Source organism: Lepidochelys olivacea, assembly GCF_965140295.1.
Source record: "Lepidochelys olivacea isolate rLepOli2 genome assembly, chromosome: 19".
NCBI lineage: Eukaryota > Metazoa > Chordata > Testudines > Cheloniidae > Lepidochelys > Lepidochelys olivacea.
In genome coordinates this window covers 3,360,317-3,385,327 of record NC_140429.1, presented here as the reverse complement: position 1 = coordinate 3,385,327, position 25,011 = coordinate 3,360,317, and the positions used below count along the sequence as shown (strand labels likewise).

At 42.0% G+C, this 25,011-nt stretch overlaps 1 protein-coding gene across 2 annotated transcripts; it reads left to right on the top strand.

Annotated features, from left to right (window-relative positions):
• Nucleotides 1–268: 268 nt before the first annotated feature.
• On the top strand, nt 269–23,814 carry LOC311533124 (protein argonaute-4). Of its 2 annotated transcripts, XM_084652266.1 has the most exons (18): nt 269–326; nt 4,689–4,854; nt 5,434–5,554; nt 8,226–8,407; nt 9,224–9,360; nt 9,457–9,591; nt 9,801–9,888; nt 10,308–10,455; nt 10,551–10,670; nt 11,259–11,387; nt 11,573–11,706; nt 13,956–14,140; nt 14,427–14,586; nt 16,067–16,382; nt 17,251–17,385; nt 18,103–18,204; nt 18,503–18,702; nt 20,040–23,814. In XM_084652266.1, the coding sequence occupies exons 1-18, from the start codon at nt 308–310 to the stop codon at nt 20,146–20,148; spliced, it is 2,586 nt and encodes an 861-aa protein (XP_084508392.1). In that variant the 5' UTR covers nt 269–307; the 3' UTR covers nt 20,149–23,814. The 2 variants fall into 2 exon arrangements, with proteins under 2 accessions (XP_084508392.1, XP_084508391.1); XM_084652265.1 differs by lacking the exon at nt 269–326 and having other exon boundaries at nt 4,225–4,854.
• Nucleotides 23,815–25,011: the final 1,197 nt, after the last annotated feature.

The following is a 25,011-nucleotide window of genomic DNA, read 5'->3' as shown; positions in this document are numbered from 1 at the left end:
ATTTCGCGCGCGACCCCGCGGCGGCGGCTTCGGGGGCGCGCTCCCGGACCCGCGCCGGTTCCTGCTCGGGCTCGGTGGCACCGCAGAGGGGATTGTTTGTGCCGCCGCCGCCGCCAGGAGCCACCCGCGCCCGTTCCCCCCCCCCCGCCCCGCTCCCGCCCCCGCCTCAGCCCAGTTCCCGGTGCCGACCCCACCCGCAGCCACCATTCCCGAGATCAAGCGATACGCGGCGGCGGCGGCGGCGGGGCCGGGGGCGGCGGGGCCCGGGGCGGCCGGGGGGGACCGCAGTGAGGCCGCCGCCGCCGCCATGGAGGCGCTGGGACCCGGTGAGCGGCGGGGGTCCCCGGGGGAGGGGGGTGGATTCTGCCTCTGGGGGTAACTTCCTCCGGTGGGGCGGGGCTCCTGGGGGAGAGTGGGGGGGGTGACCCCCTCCCGGGGGGGGTGACTAGCTCCTGGGGGGGTAACTTGCTCCACGGGGGGGGGCTCCTGGGGGAAAGTTGGGGGGGTGACTAGCTTCTGGGGGGGTAACTTCCTCCACTGAAGGGGCTCCTGGGGGAGAGTGGGGGGGTAACTTCCTCCACTGGGGGGGTGACTAGCTCCTGGGGGGTAACTTCCTCCACTGCGGGGGTGGGGGGGCTCCTGGGGGAGAGTTGGGGGGTAACTTGCTCCTGGGGGGGGGTGACTAGCTCTTGGGGGGGGGGTAACCTCCTCCACTGGGAGGTTTGTGGCTCCCAGGTGACAGGGGAGCAGAGGGTTGGATGGTCCTCAGGTGGGCGGTGCTGGGAGGGGGAAGGGGGGGCTTGGCTTCCTCCTGGAGCTGGGGTGTGTGTGGTGTGTGTGTGTTTCCTGGTGACACTGGGTCCTGAGGAGCTTGGGGGCTTGGCTTCCTTTGCTTCAGAGGGTGCCCAGCCTCCTGGTGAGGCCTGGCTCGCACTGCAGGGAACACTTCGTCAACAAGGATTTGGGGGAGAGCCCAGGTTCAGCTGGGTGCTGGTGTGCACCCTTAATCAGAGGCCTGTCACCCTTGCCCTCTCTTCCATCAGCCCTCTCTCCAGGCCCTACATGTTGAGGGGCCCTATCGGGCTAGGGACATGAAGCTCTTTATTTGGTAGTATCCTTGCTCTTCTCCAGAGTAGTTTAAATGCATGAGGGAGGGGAAAGGAAGTTGTTTCTGCCTCCTGGGTCCAGGAGGTCCAGCACCTGATGCCAACAATCTGTGTGCTGTGCTTTAAATCCAGTTATTTTTGGCGTGTCGGGGGTGTATTCTGATATTGAGTAAAGACACTGGACATATTGCTAGCAGTGACTGATTCATAGGTGGGCGAAGGAACCCATGCAAATTTCCATTCCCCCTCTAAGTTCTGCCCACCGTAACTTTCCAGCCAGAGTATTTTCACCTTCTCTAAATGTTTTTTTTGCTGCAGTGTGTTTAATAATTTGCTAACTATATTGCAATGTGTGGTTAACCCTGTCTTCAGTTCTTAGGCCTTTCAGAAATCAGTGATACTTTCTGTTCTATACTGTTCGGTTGAGTATTTTTTTGAGTAGGTTGAGTAGGTTTTTTTCCTAATAAGAATAGGGGAGGCCATGCTACTAAAAATGCTGTGAATGTAGTGACTATTTCATTCTACTGCTATATTTGTAAGTAACAAATTGGGATATGTTTGTGCAAGATTATTGCTGGTGATCAGTGTAGAGGTCTTTCTGGCAGAGGTTATATTGACATGAAACCCGACTAAGTGTATCTCAGTGATCTGTCATTTTTAAAGAGGAACTTAAGTGGGTTGCTAAACTTTACCCGCAGATTCACTATACACTTAAAACTTTCTGCATGACTGACAGGCCACTCAGACTGCTACAGGAGTTTTTCTACTTAGACATTCCACAATATGATTTGACTTAAAAATGTAGATGAGAGTGTGTGGAATACAGCCTTAGCCAAGGAAGTGACTTTATGTCAAAGAGGAGCAGTAGTGTGATAGGTTTGAAAATTGGCGTACACACAGTACATTATGGTTGCAAATAAATTGCATAATTAGTGTAATAAAAATGCTTAACTTTTGAAGGTGGACCATTGTAGAAAGAGTTAAATCCTGGGCATTAAAACTAAAGCTGTTGGTATATGACTAAATGCCATCTTTTATTGGATGTGGAACTTGGTGAGTATTGTCATATGAGAAAAAGGTTAAAGATTAAAATGTGTGCAAGATGTATTTCTTGACCTAAGTCTGTATATCTACACCTAGGTTCCAGAATACCTATCCTATCAAGTTGATATTTTTAGGAACTAATCTACAGCGATAAGTTATTGATCTGAAGACAAAATCTTCCCTCCATTAATTCCACATCTTGGGAGATGTTTTGAAAGATCACTGTTATAGTTCTTTCTTTGAATGTTTACAGTCTGTTAATCAATGTGTGATGCAGTATAAATTCACACATTTCCAAGAGATCCTATTTCATTTGTGTAAAACTGCTTCCCCTCGGAGGTACAGTGGTTATAGGCTGGTAATACATGGCAGGAAAACTAGAGCAACAGTGTGTGGGATAGAAGTATTTCATCCTAGTGAAGTTGAATGGCCAAAATTAAAATTATGGAAACAAATTATATAAATTGTAGTGAAGCCCTGGCTTCAGATGGAAAATAGCATTTAATTTACTACTTTGTATCAGAATGAATAAGAATGATTATAAAGAGAAGATGTAATATTAACCTCCTTTCTCGACGACAAATGTCTGGAATTGTTTTGATTCCTAATTTACAAAACTTGCAAATACTGAAGAAGGTAAATGGGTAAATATAGTTGGTCATTTAATCTCTTTTAGCAGGTCAGTGCCCACAAAAGCTATACTGCTTCAGACTAATTAGCACAGGATTAATGATCGTCTCTCTGCTATCCAAACAAGCACAGCAAACTTTGATTGCGCTCGATGATTCATGCTTTTTAACTTTTTTAAAAATGAAACTATATCCTATGACAAGCTGTCATTAGTTAAAATAACTATTTATACAAGTGCAGTGCCAAAGGTGCATATGGCATGTTTGAAAAAATCCGTGCCCCAAGGAAGCTGGTGTGCTGTTCTCCTCAACTTCAGAGAATTGATATATCAAATGGACTACATCTACTCGGAGTGTCACCCTCTAAGTACTTCAGCACTTAAAGTATTTTAGTGTTAATAATCACAAATCTATAAATAAATATTGGTAATTTAGTAGAAACTTAGAAGTCTTCCTATAAAACAAAGGTATGTGGCTTCTTGGGGTTTAGCCTTGCATGCAAAAGTTTATTGCTGCATCTCTAAGGTATAGCTGGTTCCCAGCATGTCTGCTTTCCTTCCCGCCCTCTGGGATAAATTCAGACCCTCGGTTTGTCAGCCCTTTGACTGAAAGGGATGCTGTCAACCTCAAATTTAGTCAGCTAAAAAAAGCTTTTAGAGCAGCTTCAGTTGTTAAATTTCTCAAGTTATCCTACCAATTTTTGTGGCTTTACTATTTTTCAAATGTCTTTCTCTCCTTTGTTGCTAAGACTCAAGTAGGGAAAGCTGCCTACAGAAGGGGAATAGTGAAACTGTGACTACACAGAATGCTGTCAAATGCACAAAATAAACTGGGGGGGGGGTGGATTTTTTTTATTCAGTCACTTCAGTTCAAGTGTTTAAACAATAGTGAGTTTAAAAGAAATCAGACAAATTTGACTTACAAATGAGAGCCCCTTTAAATTATGTAACATTCCAGTTATAACTTATATCTTTGAGGAAACTGGCAAAACATGACATTGGCTAATTTGAGTTCAAATATGTCTTCCTTCTTGAAGCCTCTGCAAATTTTCTCAGTAGAAATAATTAAAAAAAAAAAAAAAACCCTCAGATTTTTGTAAGCTATCTTGACCAGTTCTATTAACAAGACATGACTGTCTTTACACTAATAATTTTGTTGAAAACATTTTACACTTACTGTTTCCGTTCCTTTAGGGAAAACTGCCCTCCTCACTCTCATCTTTGTGTTGGAATTTGAAATTGGCCCGAGCTTTGTTTACATTGAATAGCATTTCACTGTTAGCATGTCAACACAGCATCTTTTGTGGTAGTGGAAAGCGCAATATTTTGTGCCAGTCCTATATAAAAAAGGTATTTTTAATTTTGTATTATAGAATAAAAAAACTTCACCAATTCTGGATACTATCAATTTTCAGATAAAAATCAGACCTCTAATCACTTGATCATGCCAAGAATCTGTCATTAAAATCCTGACTCTGAGCATAATACAGCACATGGAAGCCTGTAATGGACTTAATAATAAACTCTCTATTATTCACTAATGATACTATATGTGGTGATAAGGGTATATATAGTATACAAAAGACTAAATTCCATCACAGGGCTCTGACTTCATAAATCGTGTTTACATAGGTAGATGTCTTGTAAACTAATTACAGCAGTAATGTATGTATGTTTTGGGTACATAATTCTTTTCTTCATGAAAACCATTTAGAGCTGTCAAAAGGCAATGGAGCGACTAAGGAGCACTTTCGTTTGTAAATCTTGCAACCTGAGCAAGGCACTTCAGACTTTGTTCCCTCGTCTGTCATAAGGAGCCTTCAGTTGAATTACAGCCCTATGTACAGGTGGGAGGACATTGTGTTACATGATCATTTATGATCTCAAACTTGTTTCTCTGACTTTCACAGGGCCACCAGCCAGCCTCTTCCAGCCGCCCCGCCGCCCCGGCCTAGGAACTGTTGGGAAACCCATCCGTCTCTTAGCCAATCATTTTCAGGTGCAGATCCCTAAAATTGATGTTTATCACTATGATGTAGATATCAAACCAGAAAAACGGCCCCGGAGAGTGAACAGGTAAGGATGGCTTAATAAACACTGAAGCAGCCTCATTTTAAGGAAAGTCTGCTTTTTAGCATTTCTCCAGCTGCTGTCAAGTATAGTTTTATATATGCAATGTCGGTAATAGTTGCTGATTTAGCAATGAGCCAGGACTAGGGCTCCTAGGTGCTGTGGAAAAACAAATTCTATCCTATTCTCAGAGAAAGTTGTATTAAAAGCTTTTATAGTTGGCCTGTAGATGTAGAAAACATCGAGAAATATGTTGAGGAACAATCCTACACTGGTCTCCCAGGGGGCCAAATAGTTTTTTCTGTCTATAATTTAACTAATGGTGCAATTTTGGTAGAAGCCATTTGTTCTTTGGACCAAATTTTTGTGTTCTATTCTGCACATGTGTTTGTCCTGTGTCTCTGTTCGGGGCAAAGGGGCTGCTGGCAACTTGGGTATGTGCAGAATCGGGTGCATTGTTGTCTCTGATAGCTACTGGTTTCAGGCTTGAGTGCAGTCATGGCCAATTATAATAACTGTGCTAATGCATCACTGAATTTGCCTATTCTTCAAACTAATCTATTGAACAATACCATTCCTCTTTAGGGAAGTGGTAGATACTATGGTGAGACACTTCAAGATGCAGATATTTGGTGATCGGCAGCCAGGATATGATGGCAAAAGGAACATGTATACTGCACACCCATTGCCTATTGGGAGAGATAGGGTAAGTGTTGTGGTAAACAGCTTTAATCTTCCTGTGACATGCTGCCATACCAACATTGCAATACTATGTATAGTTTATGAAGTGTGCTGGGATGAAAGGTGCAATAGAAAGAAACCTTACAGTTTAGTAGTATTTGAAAACCAAGGGCCAATAGGAATTGTGTGAAATCCAAGGATTTGGGTTCTTCAGTGGACTCTCTTCCAGGAGCTCTTATGTTTGTGAACTTGACCGTGACAGTGTAAACCAACACACTGTGGTCTGGAGGCTGCTAAGACAGATCACACTTCTTGGTGTAAATTTTTCTCAGAAGGTTGTTAAAACCACTTAAAGGGCAATACTGTTAGCTGCTTGACTATTGAATGACCTTGGAATTGTACTTTGCAGCAGATGTGCTGTTCTGGTGCGATTGGATTTGTTTAGGCAAGTACTAAGACAGGAAAGGGGTGCCACGGTGCCAATATGCTCTAGCACTGGCTACACTAGTTGCTTCCAGACCTGGTTTTGAAGTTCAGAACCAAAACAAAGTACAGTTTTCTACACTAGACTCTCAATTTTTTCCCCATCTACTTGAAAACAAAGGCTTTTATAGCTCACTTCCTCTCTACAGACTTACGGTCTCATAGTACAGATCCTTAGTTACACATGTTAATTTACTTATATGAAGAAAAGGAGGACTTGTGGCACCTTAGAGACTAACCAATTTATTTGAGCATAAGCTTTCGTGAGCTACAGCTCACTTCATCGGATGCATACTGTGGAAAGTGTAGAAGATCTTTTTATATACACACAAAGCATGAAAAAATACCTCCTCCCACCCCACTCTCCTGCTGGTAATAGCTTATCTAAAGTGATCACTCTCCTTACAATGTGTATGATAATCAAGTTGGGCCATTTCCAGCACAAATCCAGGTTTTCTCACACACACCCCCTCCCCCACCCCCACACAAACCAAATCTTCTGCTGGTACCAGTGGGTTTGTGTGTGTCGGGGGGGGAGGGGTGAGAGAACCTGGATTTGTGCTGGAAATGGCCCAACTTGATTATCGTACACATTGTAAGGAGAGTGATCACTTTCAGATAAGCTATTACCAGCAGGAGAGTGGGGTGGGAGGAGGTATTTTTTCATGCTTTGTGTGTATATAAAAAGATCTTCTACACTTTCCACAGTATGCATCTGATGAAGTGAGCTGTAGCTCACGAAAGCTTATGCTCAAATAAATTGGTTAGTCTCTAAGGTGCCACAAGTACTCCTTGTTCTTTTTGCGAATACAGACTAACACGGCTGTTACTCTGAAACCTTACTTATATTAGTAATTTACTCATGTAAATTTACTTGAGTAAATCCAAGGCAAGGAACATTTTCATTAAAACTGAAAATTTTGAATGGAATCATTTTTTCTTAATATTAGGTTTTCTAAGACTTTTAACAGACCATCAACTTGTCTGCCTGATGATGTGATTTATATTATGGTAGCACCCAAAGTCCCAAACTTGGAGTGGAGCACAGTTCTGCTGGGTACTATCCAAAGACGCAGGAAGACAGTCAACATCCCAAAATGCTTAATCAGAAGAGACTAAAACACAGTTTAAAAGCAAAGAATAGCGGGGAAACATGACATACAAGCAAACTGACCAGGCTGATGAGACACATGACTTGTTTTAGTTCCTATTTTTAAATACATTTTTATTAATGGTGTCAGAGGTATAGAGAAGGGAAATAGTAGAAGAAGGTGAGGTAAATAGGAATAAGGGAGGAGTGGGAAGGAAGTTGAGCAGAGTGTAATGTAGCATTTATTGATCAACAGTTACCAGATATTTCAGATGCTTCCTTAGGTTTCTCACAACAAGGTCAAGGAAGTTAGTGGGCCTCTTTAAATTTACTCTTTCTGAGGATAAGCATTAACACACTGTCACCTTCCAGTCAAGCCTTACGTTTACAACTCTGTAATTTTCAACTGAAATATTTTAGTGTGTCCTCGTTCTTAATAGTATGTTGGTAGATAGAAATATATACCAAAAATTCCAGATTTGGGTGAAATCTGTGTAGATACTCAGTTTTCTGGAGAAAATAACCCTACTTTACCCTCCATTCTGAGGACCAGATTAGTGGTGGCACACTGCAATGTGAGGGAGACCCTGTAGGCTAATGGTGGAAGAGAGTACTTTTCAAGTAGCATGCTCAACCTCTGGGGACGAACACTTTGCATCCCTTATAGATCTTTGCTTCCCTTGGTGATTTGATTGTGGTGTTGACTGGTTCCCGAGGAAGTTCAGAGCATTGACTTGAAGACTAGAGGTTAACATACCTTTACTGTGGTTTTATGGACACAAACCAGCCTCTTCCTATCAATTCTTTGGGACAAAAAGTGGGTGACTAATCATAGCGCTCTTCTTTAGTGCTTTGGTGTCACCATATAACCTCCAGTTGAAGGTAATGGCTAATACAAACAGAACCTCAGAGCAGCTTCTTGGTGTGATTAAATTACCAGGTTTCAAACTTCTCTATGTAGCTACTCTTGTTTGCTGTAGAATTACCTTAAATTATTACATCCTAGTTGAGAAACCACCTGTAGACTCAAAGCAAGTCCATGAGAATGAGTGTTGCTTAGTGTTGCGCTAGGGTATTGAGTCTGTTAATTTATGTTTGTGCTGCATCTGCTCTGATTGTTTAGGTGGATATGGAGGTGACGCTCCCAGGTGAGGGGAAAGACCAGACATTTAAAGTGTCTATTCAGTGGGTGTCAGTGGTCAGCCTTCAGCTGCTTCTGGAAGCTCTGGCAGGGCATTTGAATGAAGTTCCTGAAGACTCTGTACAGGCACTTGATGTAATCACACGACACCTTCCCTCCATGAGGTGGGTACTTTTGATTGCAAGTTTCCTAATCAGTGTGGGCTTGTATCAATCTGTTAAAATGGTGCCTATTTGCCGTTTCTCCAAACTTAAACTACACCGCTGCAAAAGCGGTGAAGGGATCTGTTGTGTGACTTTTTTAATAGCGTTTTTGATTCATACTTGCATTAGAAGAAATATGGTCTGCCCCATGGCTTAAATTCTCCGCAAGTATTTCTTGGAGCCCCCGGGACTTGGGGCTTCTGCCCATGGGGCATGCCGGGGCTTGCACAAGTTTGAAAATAATTTGCCAAAGCCCTGCTCCGTTCGGCTCCAGATGAAAATTTAAGCTCTGGTCTGCCAGCAGGACGCATGGATTCTGTCTGAGGTTCTGATAGTAACTTTCTGTGGCCTTTCTAGCTGCTTTATTATCTGTAAAATTCAGATGTGTTTCATGTGTGTTAGGGCTCTCCAATCGACTCCGGTACTCCACCGGAATGAGAAACATAAGGTAAGTCGACGGGAGACTTTCTTCCGTCAACCCAGCGCGGTGTAGACACCGTAATAAGTCAACCTAAGGTACATCGACTCCAGCTATGTTATTCACATAGCTGAAGTTGCGTAACTTAAGCTGACTTAGCCCCATAGTGTAGACCTGCCCTTAGATGTAACTAACACTTGTGAAGTAGTATAGAAATACTAAGTAAATTTTTAAGCACTACTCAAATGAGTGTATAAGAAATACTGGGTTCCTACTATATATTAGGACTTGAACTTTTGGGAACCCGGGGAATACAATGAAAGGAAGAATCTAAGTCTTAACTCCTCCTGTTTCATCAGGTACACCCCTGTGGGCCGTTCCTTCTTTTCTCCTCCTGAAGGTTACTACCACCCTCTGGGAGGAGGAAGGGAGGTTTGGTTTGGATTCCATCAATCGGTCAGGCCTGCCATGTGGAACATGATGCTCAATATTGATGGTATGCAAGAACTTCTGTTTTTAATGGCATAAGAAAGTTCCTCCTCCCCCTACCTTCACCTCCTCTAGACTAAATATCCTGTCTTTCTGTTCTTAGTATCGGCGACTGCTTTCTATCGTGCACAGCCTATCATTGAGTTCATGTGTGAGGTCCTGGACATTCAGAACATCAATGAACAGACCAAGCCTCTTACAGACTCCCAGCGTGTTAAGTTTACCAAAGAAATCAGAGGTAAATGAATAGTTTAAAAACTGCTGGTGCAAAATATTGGAAGCCCGTGAGCGTATTAAGTTGTGCTACCAGAGTTCACAGGTTGCAGACACTGGAAACTGGCCTATTCCTTGTCACTCATCTTTCCGAGTTGAAAGTAAATCTTAGCGGTGGTAATAAGTTGACTGTGTCTGATTTTTATTTTGGTGGCTTTTGTCTTGGGTTTTCAGGTCTAAAAGTAGAGGTTACCCACTGTGGCCAGATGAAGAGAAAATATAGAGTTTGCAATGTTACCAGGCGACCGGCGAGCCATCAGACGTATGTACACAATCTCCTCTATAAAGTGAAAGCTATTGGAGATGCTAAGTGCCTTATTTCTACAAGGGTAGCTGGCTCAGGAGTCAAAATATCCATGTGACTTTTAAAAGAATTCTTAATTTTACGAGACTGGAACAATGGCAGTGGATTTGGGCTACAACTGTAGTTTCTCCACAAGATGAATAATTAGAGAGATGCCTTGGCTTTTAAAATGTGTCTCTAAAGCCCTAATTTTTTAACTTGGCTTCAAGTCCAATGCCCATTGACAATCTCTTTTATACATACATTTACATAAAGAGAAATAATAACTATAGAAAATGGGCATTTTCAGGGCTTTCAAATATATTCTCTATATCATTTTTTAAAAATTAACCACTTCATTGCGAAGCGTAATCAAAGCAGTGCATTTTTTTTAATAGGTTCCCTCTGCAGCTGGAAAATGGACAGGCTATGGAGTGTACAGTAGCTCAGTATTTTAAGCAAAAGTACAGTCTGCAGCTGAAGTATCCTCACCTTCCGTGTCTCCAAGTGGGACAGGAACAGAAACACACTTACTTACCACTTGAGGTAAAGAGTCTGATAACTTTTAACTGGCACTGCATTGTGACTTACACCCCTTGTTTCAGAGGCGATAAGCCATCTCTAATTCCGTTGCTGTGTAGGTATGTAACATTGTGGCAGGCCAACGATGTATCAAAAAGCTAACAGACAATCAGACATCAACTATGATAAAGGCAACTGCAAGGTCGGCACCAGACAGACAGGAAGAAATCAGCAGACTTGTGAGTAGCTGTGGTTCAACTTTATAGAAAATAGTCAGAAGATTTTTCCCTTCCCCTTCAAACATTTTTTCTGATGCAAAATTTTCAAGTTGCGTGTGTCACATTTTTTCACTATAGATGGGTTTTGTGTATATCTTTCAAATGGTTTCCATTTGAAAAATTGTACCAAAATCCATAGAATTTCTGATCCCTTTTAGGTTCCTCTGTATAAGCAGACTAGCCAAGAACAGAAGAAGCTGAAGTTTTTTTTTCCCTTTTAGTGTAAGCCAGTGGTCCTCAAACTTTTCGGCTCTCACCCTCCCCTTAGCAGTAATAGAATGTGTCCGCGTCCCACCTCCACGTGCCAGGAGTGGAGTCATGGCCAGGCTGCAGCCGGGAGCAGGGGCCACAGCTGAGGCCAGGGGCAGAGCAGAGCTGGGTGGCACTCCCAGCCTCTGCCACACAGCCCTGGACATTCCTCCACGTGCCCCACAGTTTGGGGACCGCTGACATCAGGGGATATGGCTTGAGCCACTCTGTACTGCTTGTGCTAATAACAGCCACCTGAAATACTGTGTGTGGGTATGATGAGGTTCTCCTGATCTCCAGGTGAAGAGTAACAGTATGGTAGGTGGACCGGATCCATATCTGAAGGAGTTTGGCATTGTGGTCCATAACGAAATGACAGAGTTAACAGGCAGAGTATTGCCAGCACCGATGCTGCAGTATGGAGGCCGGGTGAGTTCTTGGTATCTGTTGTAAAATAGCTTGTTGTAAGAAACAGACTCGTGAAGCGTTAGCCAGTATTTTGTAATTTAAAAGTTCACTTGTACACAAACCTATAGAGAATACTACTGACTGCCTTATCAACCTGAGCATAGTTTTTAATTTTTAAGTTGTCTTTTGTCTTTGACTTTATCTAGAACAAGACAGTAGCTACACCAAACCAGGGTGTTTGGGACATGAGAGGGAAACAGTTCTATGCTGGCATTGAGATTAAAGTTTGGGCTGTTGCCTGCTTTGCACCTCAAAAACAATGCAGAGAAGACTTGCTCAAGTGAGTATCTTTGTACTACCAGCAGTTATGATATAACATCCACTAGGATGGTCTAGATAATATTTAGCCCTGCCTTAGTGCAGGGAACTGGACTAGATGACCTATTGAGGTCTATTCTAGTCCTTCATTTCTATGATAACTTGATGTGAACACATCTAACGCAGTAAAAGCAGGAAATCCTTGCCCTGTAGTAGCTTAAGTATTTGCAACTTGAAGGTGGGGAATAACCAAGTCTGTAACCTGATTTGGTTAACTTTTGTAAACTGTTAAACTAGGAAAAGGATTAAGGTGCTCATATAGCCACTGAAATGCTATCTTTGGAGAAGGCAACTGTCTATATGGCTCTGCTTTTTTCCTCCCACTGCCTGCATTTGGCCTATGTTTCTCTTCTGACTGTTGGTCCCTTTGTTTTCCTGACTTGCTTTTCACTTGCTCCTCATTCTTGAACAGCTTCCCAGTCAACATGTACCAAACTCCTTCCGTCTCCTCCAAAAGTTCTAAGTACCATCTTGGTTCATTATCCATATAGGCTTTCAGACGGTATACTCTTGATGCCAGAGAGTCCAAGTTAGAATATCCTTCATGTTGTAAAGCACTGTAGTAGTGCAGAGAGCGGGATGTACTTATTGAGCTATTCAGTGTTTGTGTAACGTTCTACTGAACTCACTTCTTACAGAGTTCAAATTTCTTTATTTTTAGATATAAATGAAACTCATTATTAACATTGTGTAGCTAAACCAGACTGTTAAATGTTTAGTACCGTAAATATGTGTGACACTTTACATAACATAGAATAAGACATTGTCCTTTGTTTTCTCTGTTAATATTACATAGAATACTAAATTTTTGAGGGTTTTGGTGCTTCATTTTAGGGATTCAGGAGGGAAGGGAGATTACTATAAATGTCAAACTGTTTCAGATTGGATTGTTAGAGAGGACTGGCTTAAATCTGCAAAAGCAAGGAAGCTGAGTATCTGGAGAACCTTGCTTGACTAACTGTATTATGAGTATTGCAGTGGTTTCATACCATGGCTACTTTAAATGTATGTGCTGGAGTATTTCTGCTCATTATGAGATCTGTGCAATATAAGGGCCCAGTGGAGTTGGTCATGTTGGGGGGGATTTAAGACAACTATTTACCTACTTCTGTAGTATACAAAATGAACACAACTAAATGTTTAATGAGTCTGCTCCTTTGGTAATGTTGAACTCTCTCTCTTTTGCTTGGTACAGACAAGTCTGTTTGAGGCATTAAATCTCCATTAATGCACTTATTATGGTACCTGCAGCAATCTCCTTGCGCCAATAATTCCTTGACCTGGGTGTGCATTATATATTTCATGTTCTTATAGGTTCTGTGTGCAATGACGCAGGGTTAGCTGATTTTGGAACAATAACTGAATTTCCTGTATGTGCATTTTAATTCTAACTGTAATTATTGCATTAAGTTGCTATTTAACATCTTGCTGCAGTTTCAGTTTACAGAAGTAATTTCCCGTCTTAAAGCAATACTATCCAACAGTTTAACAATCACTGAGTTTTAGTGGTGGGTGTAGTGATATGATAAAAATAGGAAAGTCCCACCAAATAAACTGTGGCTTTTGTTAATGTGGGACTCAAATGTGATTGTCTGCATGCAAAACTCCTGTTGACTTCAGAGAGTTACCTGTGTGTAAGGACTTCAGGATAAGCCCCATTATTGTTAAGCCAAATTTCTTCAGATATGCCAAAGGCACCTGTCCTTGGTGAACCATCTATGGCTGGTTCAGGTTTCTATGATTGTGCTCATGTAACTCATGTGGCTGAGAGGACACTTGAACAATTGCAGTGTGAAGACCTGAAAAGTTTCTCTTGAGTCAAAACTGGAACTGTGCTAGTGAAGGTCTAAGTTGGGTATAATATTAAAGAGAATTTTAGCAGTATAAAACTGACCATGCAATGGAATAGTGTAGAGCAGGGGTTCTCAAACTGGGGGTCATGAGGTTATTATGTGGGGGGTCGTGAGCTGTTAGCCTCCCACCCAAACCCCGCTTTGCCTCCAGCATTTATAATGGTGTTTAAATATATAAAAAAGTGTTTTTAATTTATAAGGGGGGGGGTCGCACTCATAGGCTTGCTGTATGAAAGGGGTCACCAGTACAAAAGTTTGAGGATCACTGGAGTAGAAGATAACGTGCCCAGAGGACTGAAATGACTGAAACTGTGTGGACTGATTTGCCAAAAGCTCTAATACTTCGTTTGTTTTATAGGAGTTTCACAGACCAGCTACGCAAGATCTCCAAGGATGCGGGAATGCCAATCCAAGGCCAGCCATGTTTCTGTAAATACGCACAAGGCGCAGACAGTGTGGAGCCGATGTTCAAACACTTGAAGTTGACCTATGTTGGACTGCAGCTCATAGTAGTGATTCTTCCTGGAAAGACACCTGTGTATGGTATGGAAAGGAGATTATAAAGTTAACTCACTGTACATCATCTGTACTTAAAGGTGCATAATGATGAGATGGGTAAGGAGTAGCAATGCCTTTTTCTGTGATGGGTTTTCTAGAGGTTGGTTAATATCTCTTTACTTCATAATTGTACAGATATAGTTACAAAGAGTGGACTCATTCACTGTTGAATCTTTAGACCCTTGACCTACTTTTCAGATGTCTTACAAGGGGGAGGTAGGGGAGCATTGATGCTTCTGATAATCAGAATCACCTTGCTTTTCTGTTGCAGCTGAGGTTAAGCGTGTTGGTGACACTCTCTTAGGAATGGCCACGCAGTGTGTTCAGGTGAAGAATGTGGTAAAAACCTCACCCCAAACTCTGTCCAATCTTTGTCTGAAGATAAATGCAAAGCTTGGAGGGATCAACAATGTTCTTGTACCTCATCAAAGGTTAGATCAAATTTAAAGCTTTAATGAAGGCCTAATGATTATTTTGGTCTGCTTTTTAGTAACTAGAACGGTACCGTTCCAAACAATGGGTGGGTTAGAAATCTTCTGTAGCTGTAGATGCTTGTGTATTAAATGGGACAAGCGATGATGCCTTCTGTTTTAGAACTGAAGCCGCACAACATGCTGTGTTTATACATTGTGCCTTAGGACAAAGCCTGCCTCGGGGGTCAGACTTGTCCAGCAATGTGGCTGGACAGGAGACAAAGGCTGGAGTAAAATAAAATGAAAAGATGGGAGAGCTCTAAAATTCTCAAGTCCCATCAGTGTTGGTCTTCTGTTAGCACATGACCATTTTCTGAATTGCATTGGGAATGGTCACCCATCTTGTGACGACATGTTTCCCCTTCTTCCTCTATAACAGGGGTGGCCAACCTGAGCCTGAGAAAGTGCCAGAATTTACCAATGTGCCTTGTCAAAGAGCCACAGTAATACGTCAGCAGCCCCCCATTAGCTCCCCCCTGCTCCCAGCACCTCCTGCCCACTGGCAGCCCTGCCGATCAGTGCCTCCCCACACCTCCCGATCAGCTGTTTCGAGGCATGCGGGAGGGTGAAGAGCAAGGGCATAGCAGGCTCAGGGAAGGGGGTGGAAAGGGGTGGAGTGGGGGCAGAGCCAGGGGTAGAGCAGTGAGCCCCCCTCAGCACATTGGAAAGTTGGCATCTGTAGCTCCAGCCTATACAAGGATGGCCTCATATTCACTTCTGAAGAGCCACAGGTTGGCCACCCCTGGTCTAGAACCAGTGATGTGTAGTAAACTATCTAGACCTACAGTTTGATGGATGACTACATCCAAAATTGTCCTCTAGCAAGAAACCTATTTTTCTTGCTGCTTTGTTACATACGGAGCACGTAGTCAAACTGGCTGTGATTCCTGATCAGACACCTGTTGTCTTTATCACAGACCTCACTTAGCTTTGTAGTAAACTGTAAAGCCTGTTCTGTTGCTCATTTCCACTAACCTCCCTGAATAACCCCCACTCCCTTTATGTCTCTCCATTCCTGCTTCTGTGTCCTTATCCTTCCACCTTCCCATCTAAGTATCTCCTTAAATACCCTACTTCTGGGAGGCCTGTACGCACTAGTTCTTCCCTTCTTGTAGTGCTCTTCTAATAAGTGAGAGAAAGTGGGGAGGTGAGTGAATTGTGGCAGATTAAACTTTAACTTTCAGCCATCTGCACCTCTTCTCTCCCCCCCACCCTTTTTTTTTCTTTTTTGGCACTTCCCTTTTCACTTCCTTTGTCTGTTCTCTCTAGATTGCAAGCTGTTTGGGGGCAGGGACTCTCCTGTAAAAAATACCTGGCAAGTTTTCAGTTGTTAAGGATATTTCAGATCTACTTGTCTAATCTTTCCTTGTTAGATGACTTGCTACATTTAACTCTTTTCCTTCCTTGCTTTTGACTAAGCCTTCTTTAAATTGAACAGGCCCTCTGTGTTCCAGCAACCAGTGATCTTCCTGGGAGCAGATGTCACTCACCCTCCTGCTGGGGATGGAAAGAAACCATCTATTGCTGCTGTGGTAGGCAGCATGGATGGCCACCCTAGCCGCTACTGTGCTACAGTGCGTGTGCAAACCTCCCGTCAGGAGACTTCCCAGGAGTTACTGTACAGTCAGGAAGTGATCCAGGACCTGACTAACATGGTACGAGAGCTGCTGATCCAGTTCTACAAATCTACTCGCTTCAAGCCCACACGGATCATTTACTACAGAGGAGGAGTTTCAGAGGGACAGATGAAACAGGTATTTTTTAATGACATTTCTTTGGGGCTGAATGAAGTCTTGCCATTGAGAATCTAAATGGTATTGGCAAATGAACCCCTACTGGAGGGGGAGACTCCTTAATGGATGGCACCCTGGCACGCATGGCAGCCTGAGCTCACCTTTATCTACATCAGCTGTTTAGATGAAGATTCTTACGAACATTTCTCCTCAGAGAGTGGCTTGATGGTGCTAAGCTTCAGTTTTGAAACACCTAGACCCTGTAGAACCAGAGGCTTGAATCTTGTGAACATCAAGACAGCCCTTTGTATAACACTTGGGGAAAGGTAGACTGAGTGTAGGTGATCAGATCTGGAAGTCTTTAGGGTGAGAGACTCTCGACAAGAGGTCTTGTCTGCTCCATGCGGGTGCTAAAAATCCAATCCTGCTTTCTGGAGGAGCTGGGTTTGCTCTGGGTTACTCAAGGTTAAAGTTCTCCTCCTCTCCATTGTGAGTGAAATATTGTAGCTAATAGGCTGCTGCCCTCCACCCCAAAGACGGCTCTGTTATTGAGGCTGTTTTATAGCTAGAGAAATACACTATTGGATCCTTTTGGGGTGAATGTAAATGTAAGGTAACTTAGTTGATCAATTCATACCTTAAACTCAGTTGTTGTTTTTTTTTAAATCCTATTTAATGTAAGAATGAGGCTTAATCAAACCTGAAGGACAAGGATTTATTTTTTATCAATCTTCATATAAGCAACATTTTAAATTTTCCTTTTGCTTTCCCCCTCAGGCATGCACACAATTAATTGTGCTTTGAACTGTACTGTTGTGAAATTGCATCTGTTCAGAGAAACCAATGAGAATACTGTCCTGCATACTGAATTCATCACTTGTACTTCTAGGTAGCTTGGCCAGAATTGATTGCAATCCGGAAGGCTTGTATCAGTTTGGAAGAAGATTATAGACCAGGAATAACCTACATTGTTGTGCAGAAAAGGCATCACACTAGACTCTTCTGTGCTGACAAAACTGAAAGGGCAAGTAATGTTGTTGCATACATAAGTGAAGGAATTGTGTAGAAATGCGAGAACAGCTGGCTGGGGATGATGTCCAGTTTACTTACCAGAGTAGTGGAATGATTCTACTCTACAGTAAGCAGTGTTTCTAAGCAAATCAGGATCTTGTGGCAGGGTGATCCTTGGCACCAAATTGGGGGTCTGAAAACTTGCCTACTTTGTCTCTAAATATGCGTGAGTCTTGTTCATTTCACAAAACTGCCATCTCTTCTCAGGAAAGTTCCTGGATTTAAGAATGTATGTGTATTGCAGGTCCCAGTGAAAGGGTCTGAGCAGGGGTGGCGTTGGGAACTTTATATTCAAATTAAACTTTCAGTGAAAGCTTGTGTTGTGCCTGGATTATCCAGTTTTAGGCCTACTCCCACCAATAGTTATAATGGTGCTACCAACAGCCCTGTTTTAAATATATACTGACTGGCATGGGAACCACATTTTTACTGTTAACACTGCTCAAGTCTAGGAGGTTAGGCACATAGAGGAGCTTATAGCAAGGTTCCCAGAAAATGACGCACCATGTTGCGACCTTTGTTTAATCCTTAGTGTGGAAAAGAGCTTAGTATTTCCTCACTTTCATAAGCGCTACATTCACCAGAAACTTAAAGTAAGTCCGTCCTGGCAGGGCTGCATAAGGGACACCTGCAGAAGTAAATGTACTAATTACAATCTTTTTCCAAACAGGTGGGTAAAAGTGGTAATGTACCAGCAGGCACTACTGTGGACAGCACCATCACGCATCCCTCTGAATTTGATTTTTACCTCTGTAGCCATGCAGGAATTCAGGTAATCTTCAGTCTGCGCCAGACTTGTGCTGTTGGGAGCAAAATCTCCATTGGGAGCTGTCGTCACTCACGGATGACATCATCACCTGTTTACAGTTTGAGCAGACTTGCAGGTCTATCAGTTTTATTTAACACATGATGAATCGGTGCTAAGATTCTGATATATCACTTGAATATAAATCTCTCTAGAAACTGCTTCTCAGTTTCGGTTGAATGATACTGATTCAAGAAGTCTCTAGAGCTCCATCTGCCTTAGATGGATATAATCCAGTTAAACAAGTATTTGCCTCCTTCACCAGGGTACCAGCCGCCCATCTCACTATCAGGTCTTGTGGGATGACAACTGTTTCACTGCAGATGAATTGCAGCTGCTAACCTACCAGCTGTGTCACACGTATGTCCGCTGTACAAGATCCGTCTCCATTCCAGCTCCTGCATACTATGCCAGGCTGGTAGCATTTAGGGCAAGATATCATCTTGTAGACAAGGATCATGATAGGTAAGGAGTGAAAGGCTTCTGTCTCTTTTTATAGTAGACTGTTCAACATGTCTAAAAAGATCTGTTTTACTTGTAAGTGAAGAATAAAATCTTGATAACTCTTCTTCCTTTCCCTTGATACCAATCACTGATTTGAACTGGCCTGCTGTGTGAAACAATTTGGTGAGTTCTCAGTCTAGTCCTACCTCAAACAGCAATGTCTGACCGTGTTGAGAGGCTAAGAATTGATTGGGGCATGGAGACAGCGTTGCTCTTCTTGTTAACTGGGATCCTTCCAGTTCAGGGGCAGGAAATTTGGCAGAGCTGTGCAGTGCTCTGTGTCTGCCCTGGGCATATATAGCAGATGTAGCTCTCCAGGATTGTCAGTCTTGCAGCAAAGTCACTAAAAGTCATTAAAAAAAATGTAGCCTTTCTCAGTAGCCTGGATATGCCTCATAAAGCCAAACTATCAAATTTGGTGGTTAGTTCTTATGCATTTCTATTTTTTTTTGTTTGTTTAATTGGATGGTTAACAGCCATGGGAAGAACTGAAGCTGAGGTCAGAAGAGTCTTTACTTATTACAGCAACACACTTGTGTGGTTTTTTTAGATCATTACACTTTCCGTTAGCACAGTGTGAGCTTTTTTTCCCCAATCTTATTCATTATAGAAAAAATTAATATTTTTCTTTATGTAAGTTTGAAAATGTAACTTCAACTGTTCTACCTCCCTTTGCCCTTGAATGGGTTTTTATTCGAGTTACTGCAGCTAAAGCACTGTAGCAGGAAGTTAGGTTTTCCTCCTCTCCAGCTCCTTGTGCACTTGGGAGGAGTCCTGAAACTGAGTTTCTGGCGACTCTTGTTCACTAAAGATCCCTTAGTACTTTTCAGGTGGTGTATTTGAAGCAGCATTGGCCAGAAGACATATAGGTCCAAATGCCAGGAATGCCTCTAACCCAGGTTTACTATGGACTCCCTCAGGCTTTGGGCAAGTCACTTCACCTCTGTTTTCCCATCATTACAAAGGAGATACTTATCTCACAGGTGTTGGTAGGAATTAATGTTGGTGAAGCACTTTGAAATCCTTGGATGAAAGGTGCTGTAGAAGTGATGATTGTTGGACTAAAATGGAATGTGGTCTAAAGACTTAAGTAAACTATACTAATGGACGATTCCTCTCTGCACTAATCTGTATGTGGATAACTCATGATCAGCTACTGGCCTAAGTAAGTCTGGTCCTGGAGCACTATCTCTGTAGTCAGAGATAGCAGGTACAGAACCTTGAGTAATGAACGGTTTAAGTGTGTTCGTTTTTGTCCCATTGTACATAGCCCTTTAAATGTGTCTGCATCTTTACAGTGCTGAAGGCAGCCACGTGTCGGGACAGAGCAATGGCCGGGATCCCCAGGCTCTGGCAAAGGCAGTGCAGATCCATCATGATACCCAGCATACAATGTATTTTGCCTGAGTCCATCTGGGAAGACGAGGCAGAACCGGCAACCCACGCAGTCCTGAAATGTTTTGAACGCCTACTGCTTATAGCTAGGTCTCAGTCTATTTCAGACAGTGTACTACCAGCAGCTCTGAACAGTCGCACTGAATCTACACTTCACAGCAAAGTCTGATGCACCAACACAATTGAGCCATTTGTTTTGTTGTTTTAAGTAATAGAAATTCATGAACTGTCTTTTCTGATGCATTGGACTGAATTTTTACCTCAAAGCGCAAAAGGCCGATCGTCCTGAAATTTTTAAAAGACTTGGCATGAAAGATTTTTATTGAATATTTTGCTAGCTATGGTTTTTAAGTTATCTCCTCATCCCACTAGTTTATCAAGATGACGAATTCCCTGTCTTCATGCACTGCTTAGTAAGTATGCATATTATGGCGAAACATGTTACTCCAATTCAGTGTAACCATTCTATTGTGTGGGGCCATAGATATTTTTTTTAATGGAGATTTTAGATTTCACTACTGTAAATGCCTTTTAACAAACAATAACTTTCACAGGTATTGCAGGTTTTTGTCAGTTTTACTAGTTATCTTTTTAATCTCTGCAGACTTGGGCTGCAAAGCAATTGCACTATACTACGGATTCAGCTAGGTGGTTCTTGTTCTGTGAATGTGTAACATAACCAGAGAGTGATGCCTGGCAGCAGGTTGTAATTATGATGGTTACAAATAATACTGCCGTGATATGGTAACAAGTACTGAACCATTTCCCCTTCTAAAAATGATAAAATATTTTAAAAAAATTAGCTTTTAGATATTTTTCAAACTTTTACAAAAGTGCCCACTTTATGCTGCTGTGTGGTTTGATAAATCTAAGTGATTTTAAAACTTTTCTCATAGAAGGTTTAACTTTGGCAATAAATTTTTTTTAAGCCCCCCTGACAGTGTAAAATTCTAGCTGAGGATTGTGCATGAGTTTAACCAACCTTCTTGTGTAATTTTCTGAACACACAATTTGGCAGTTTCTGAAACTAATCAGAAAAGACGCACTTCCATGGGTTTTTTTAACAATTATTTTTAACTGTTTTATATTCACTGTTGGTGTCCTGTCTACCACTTTTTTTTATAAGCTTGGAAATTGGGTGTTATATGTCGGAAAGGCTCGCCAATCTGTACAGTTCTAAGTGTATTGTGTGACCGTAGCAACCTGAAGCCTGGTACCAGCATTTTAATCCCTTTTTTTTTCCCCCTTCCCCCCTGGAAATCTAGGTTGCTCTCACAATTGCATTCAACAGCATGTTTAAAAAGTTTAAATCAAATATATTCTGTCCCGGACAAGGAATTAGTTGTTTTTATTTGCTTGGCTTTTTTCAGCTAAAATGTATAAAAAGGAAGAGGGACTTGGTTTCACTTAATACTTTTGGAACTCACAAACCTAGTACATTGAGAATAGGTTTCTTTTAGTGTTAACATGAGTTAACAGAGACTAAAATCTTATTCTGAGATTCAACATAGCTAACGTTGCACCACTGCAGAAGCTAAGATAAGTTTGAAAAGTCACCAGCTATTGCACTGTGGTCTCTGCCATTGGTGTGGGGTTTGCTGCTAAGTTGTGTGTGGTTCCTAAGCTTGGAAACCAGCCCTCTCAAAAGCTCAGCAATATGAAATGCTGTTTTTTCCTTCAGTCTTCTAAATAAGCTTGTACATAAAATAAAGTTTACATTTTTAAATGCTGTCTTTTCAGTTGTACCTGAGTAAGCTGAAGTTTGTCTTCAAGACAGTTTCTATAACCTACTTTCAGAGTAGTATGCCTCATTAAAATTAGTTTAAACTTTTTCTGTTGGAAAATGGGACTGGAGCAAGCTCTGCTCCTGGCATATAGTGTGGACAGGTTTAGATAAGGTTCTTTTTAATTTGTTAAACTTTTTTTAAAGAATACCTCACTTGGATAATAATCAGGACATGTGGGTGGGAGACTGACTGCTGCTTCAGCTAGACGGCTGCTTTTCTTAATACTTGTTCAGGGAGAATACAAAAAAACCTTTTAGAATGAACTTTGACCCAATCTATGGTGAATTTTGGCACCTTGAAGAGAAATTGAGCACCCTTTAGCTTATAGGATCAAAGATCACTGTGGGTTCATGCACTAGGCAAGAATGTGACTGATTAGTCAAGGGTGGATAAGACTGAGATTTAATTTTTACCACCAGATAGTTGTCCAGTGCCAAGCACTCCTAGTTCAGATTGAATGAAATGAGAGCCTCTTATCTGCTTGCCTGCAATTAGCCTGAATATTTAACCTCAAACTGTACAGATTATTAGACCTTATTAGCTCTGGGAAGCGTGGCAAGAACTTTCTAACTCAGTCCTGTGTTAGAACATCACAGGAATAAAATACAGGTAAGGGTACAGTGTTGTCACTTGGAGAGGTAGAGAGAACCGAAGAGCATTCTAGATTTAGAATTGTCGTTGAAGGGTGCGTCTTTTGGGAGGTTAGAACTGCAAGATCAAAGTTGCAGCAATATTATTGTATACAGTTCTGAAAGCTGAGTGGTGAGGTGCAGCTCGATGATCTCAATTACCCCTTGGGACTGACTGAATCGTTATGCATGTGTCAATCAATGGGAAGATGTGCATTCTGTAGCTGTAGTTCTTAGGGTGTTTGGTTTTTTATAAATAAAGCCTGTTGGCCACTGTTTAGCTATGTGGTGTGGAAGATTTTAAATGTAGCAAAGTTTAATGAGTTGGGGGCAGGGGCAGTTGACGGTAAAGATTAGCAGAAACCCCACTTTTGAACCAGTTCTGCTTTCTTTGTAAACGGTTGGATTCTGAACAAGCTCTAGAAGGAACCAGTTGGCCTGTCTCACAGTCAGACGGGAACAACTTATTTATTCTTACTGTAAGTTCTACAGTTTAGTGTAGTGCCTGTGGGTGCATCCAAAGGGCATAAAAGGCTGTGATCGACAGGCAACCATGCTTCTTCGGCCTGGTCTGCACTAGAAAATGAGGTCGGTTTCACCGCATCACTCGGAGCTGTGAAAAATCGACACCCCTGCAGGACGTAGTTCAGCTGACCTGTCGACAGCGCTAGGCGGATTGGGAAGCGTTCTTTCGCCAGCATAGGGAGCGTCTGTACAGAAAGACGGCTGCGGTGCCGCTGTAGCGTTTCAAGTGTAGACCAGCCCGCGCAGTACGTATCTTGTTCCAGACAAATTTCAGAGCTTATTTATCGATATCAAAAGTCTTGCCCGACACATGGGCAAAGGCATCATCTTGTTCAGATAGTGTTTAACAACATTTCTCTCTCTCCCCCCCCCCCACCCCACCCCCCGCCCCAACTCCCTTTGTGGATGTGCTGTAGGATTTTTCTTGCTCAATAGCAAGGGAGTAGCTCTACTTTCATTTTAAGAAAGCAGAGTTTGGAGGGCATTGTATCAATACTGTTTCAACTGCAAGGTTTTTTCCTTGTGAAATTTGAGGAAAGATCTTGTAATATCACAGATTTTCTTATACCTTGCTATTGACATTTTCATGATATTTCTATGTCTAGAGGCTGAAACTTCAATGTAAAATGTTTGCATTTGTTCATTTTGACTTATGATGTAATTTTTGTTTCTATATTGTTAGACTTGTAATGTTTAAAATTGTATTTTATTAAATTTGGACTGGATGTATGTCTATAGCAATACGAGGTACTCTTTCTAAACGGTTATGGGTGGGTTAGCAGCCCCATGTTGCGATAAGATGCTGGTCGTGTACAATTTGCAATGTATTTTTTTTAGCCTGCAGGGATATTTTGTGTTCATGTGTCCAAAAAAATAAAAAATTGGCATTCTTGTGCCAAATGTTCTGTTTTTTTCCTTGTTGGTATATAATAAAAATGCAGTGTACAGAATCAGCAACAGTTATTGTTGCTTGTAAACAAACGTCTTTCTTAAATTATTTAAATTGTAAATTAAAACTTACATAACATGTAACTGAAACTGTGGAACTCATTGCCACAGGATATTGAGCCCACAAGATCAGGATTTAAACAAAGATTAGATGCTTGTACTGATAATATCCCAGTTATATTTAAGAAGGTAAATAAACCTTCCTGCTTCAGGTAGGGTGACCAGATGACCAGAACAATATATCGGGACACATGGGAGGGCAGCCACAGGCTCACTCACCCCCCAACCCTCCCCCGGGCCAGCTCTAGGTTTTTTGCCACCCCAAGCACAAAAAAAAAAAAAAAAAAATCCAGAGTGCTGCCAAAGCAAAATATCAGGACAAATGGTGTCCTGACCGTACATCGGTCGGGACACGGGACAGACAACTAAATATCAGGACATCTAGTCACCCTAGCTTCAGGGCCTTAGCCAACTATTAACTGACAAGATTTGGGAAGAAATGTCCCCTATGGCATTCCATAATTGTCCCTAGTGGCATTTTTTACACTATTTCCTGAAATATCTGGTATTGGCCATTGATGCAATCTGAACTAAATGGATCACTTGTCATATCCAGTATGGCAATTTCTGCATTATACAGGCACAAATTAGAGTAAGTACAGGAGCTAATCAAAACTGAATAAGAAAGTGAGGGATTGTTTCCTTTTAATAATTGCATACTTCCGCAGTACAAGTAGGTGACCAGGGCAAAAATAGTTGGGCCCGGTGCAAAGGGAAAAACAACCACAACTATAAACAGAAATTCAGTACACTTGATTGTTTAAAATAACTTGTATCTTTAATAACCTTCTTCTTCCTGCATCTCCAATTTCTTTCTGCATGTATTGAGCAAGAGGAGGAACTGTTCAGGGGCTTTAAATTATCTAAGCCAGTTAAAGGCAAAACACAAAGATGGGGGAAGCATTTGCTGATGGAGTTGCCTGCCT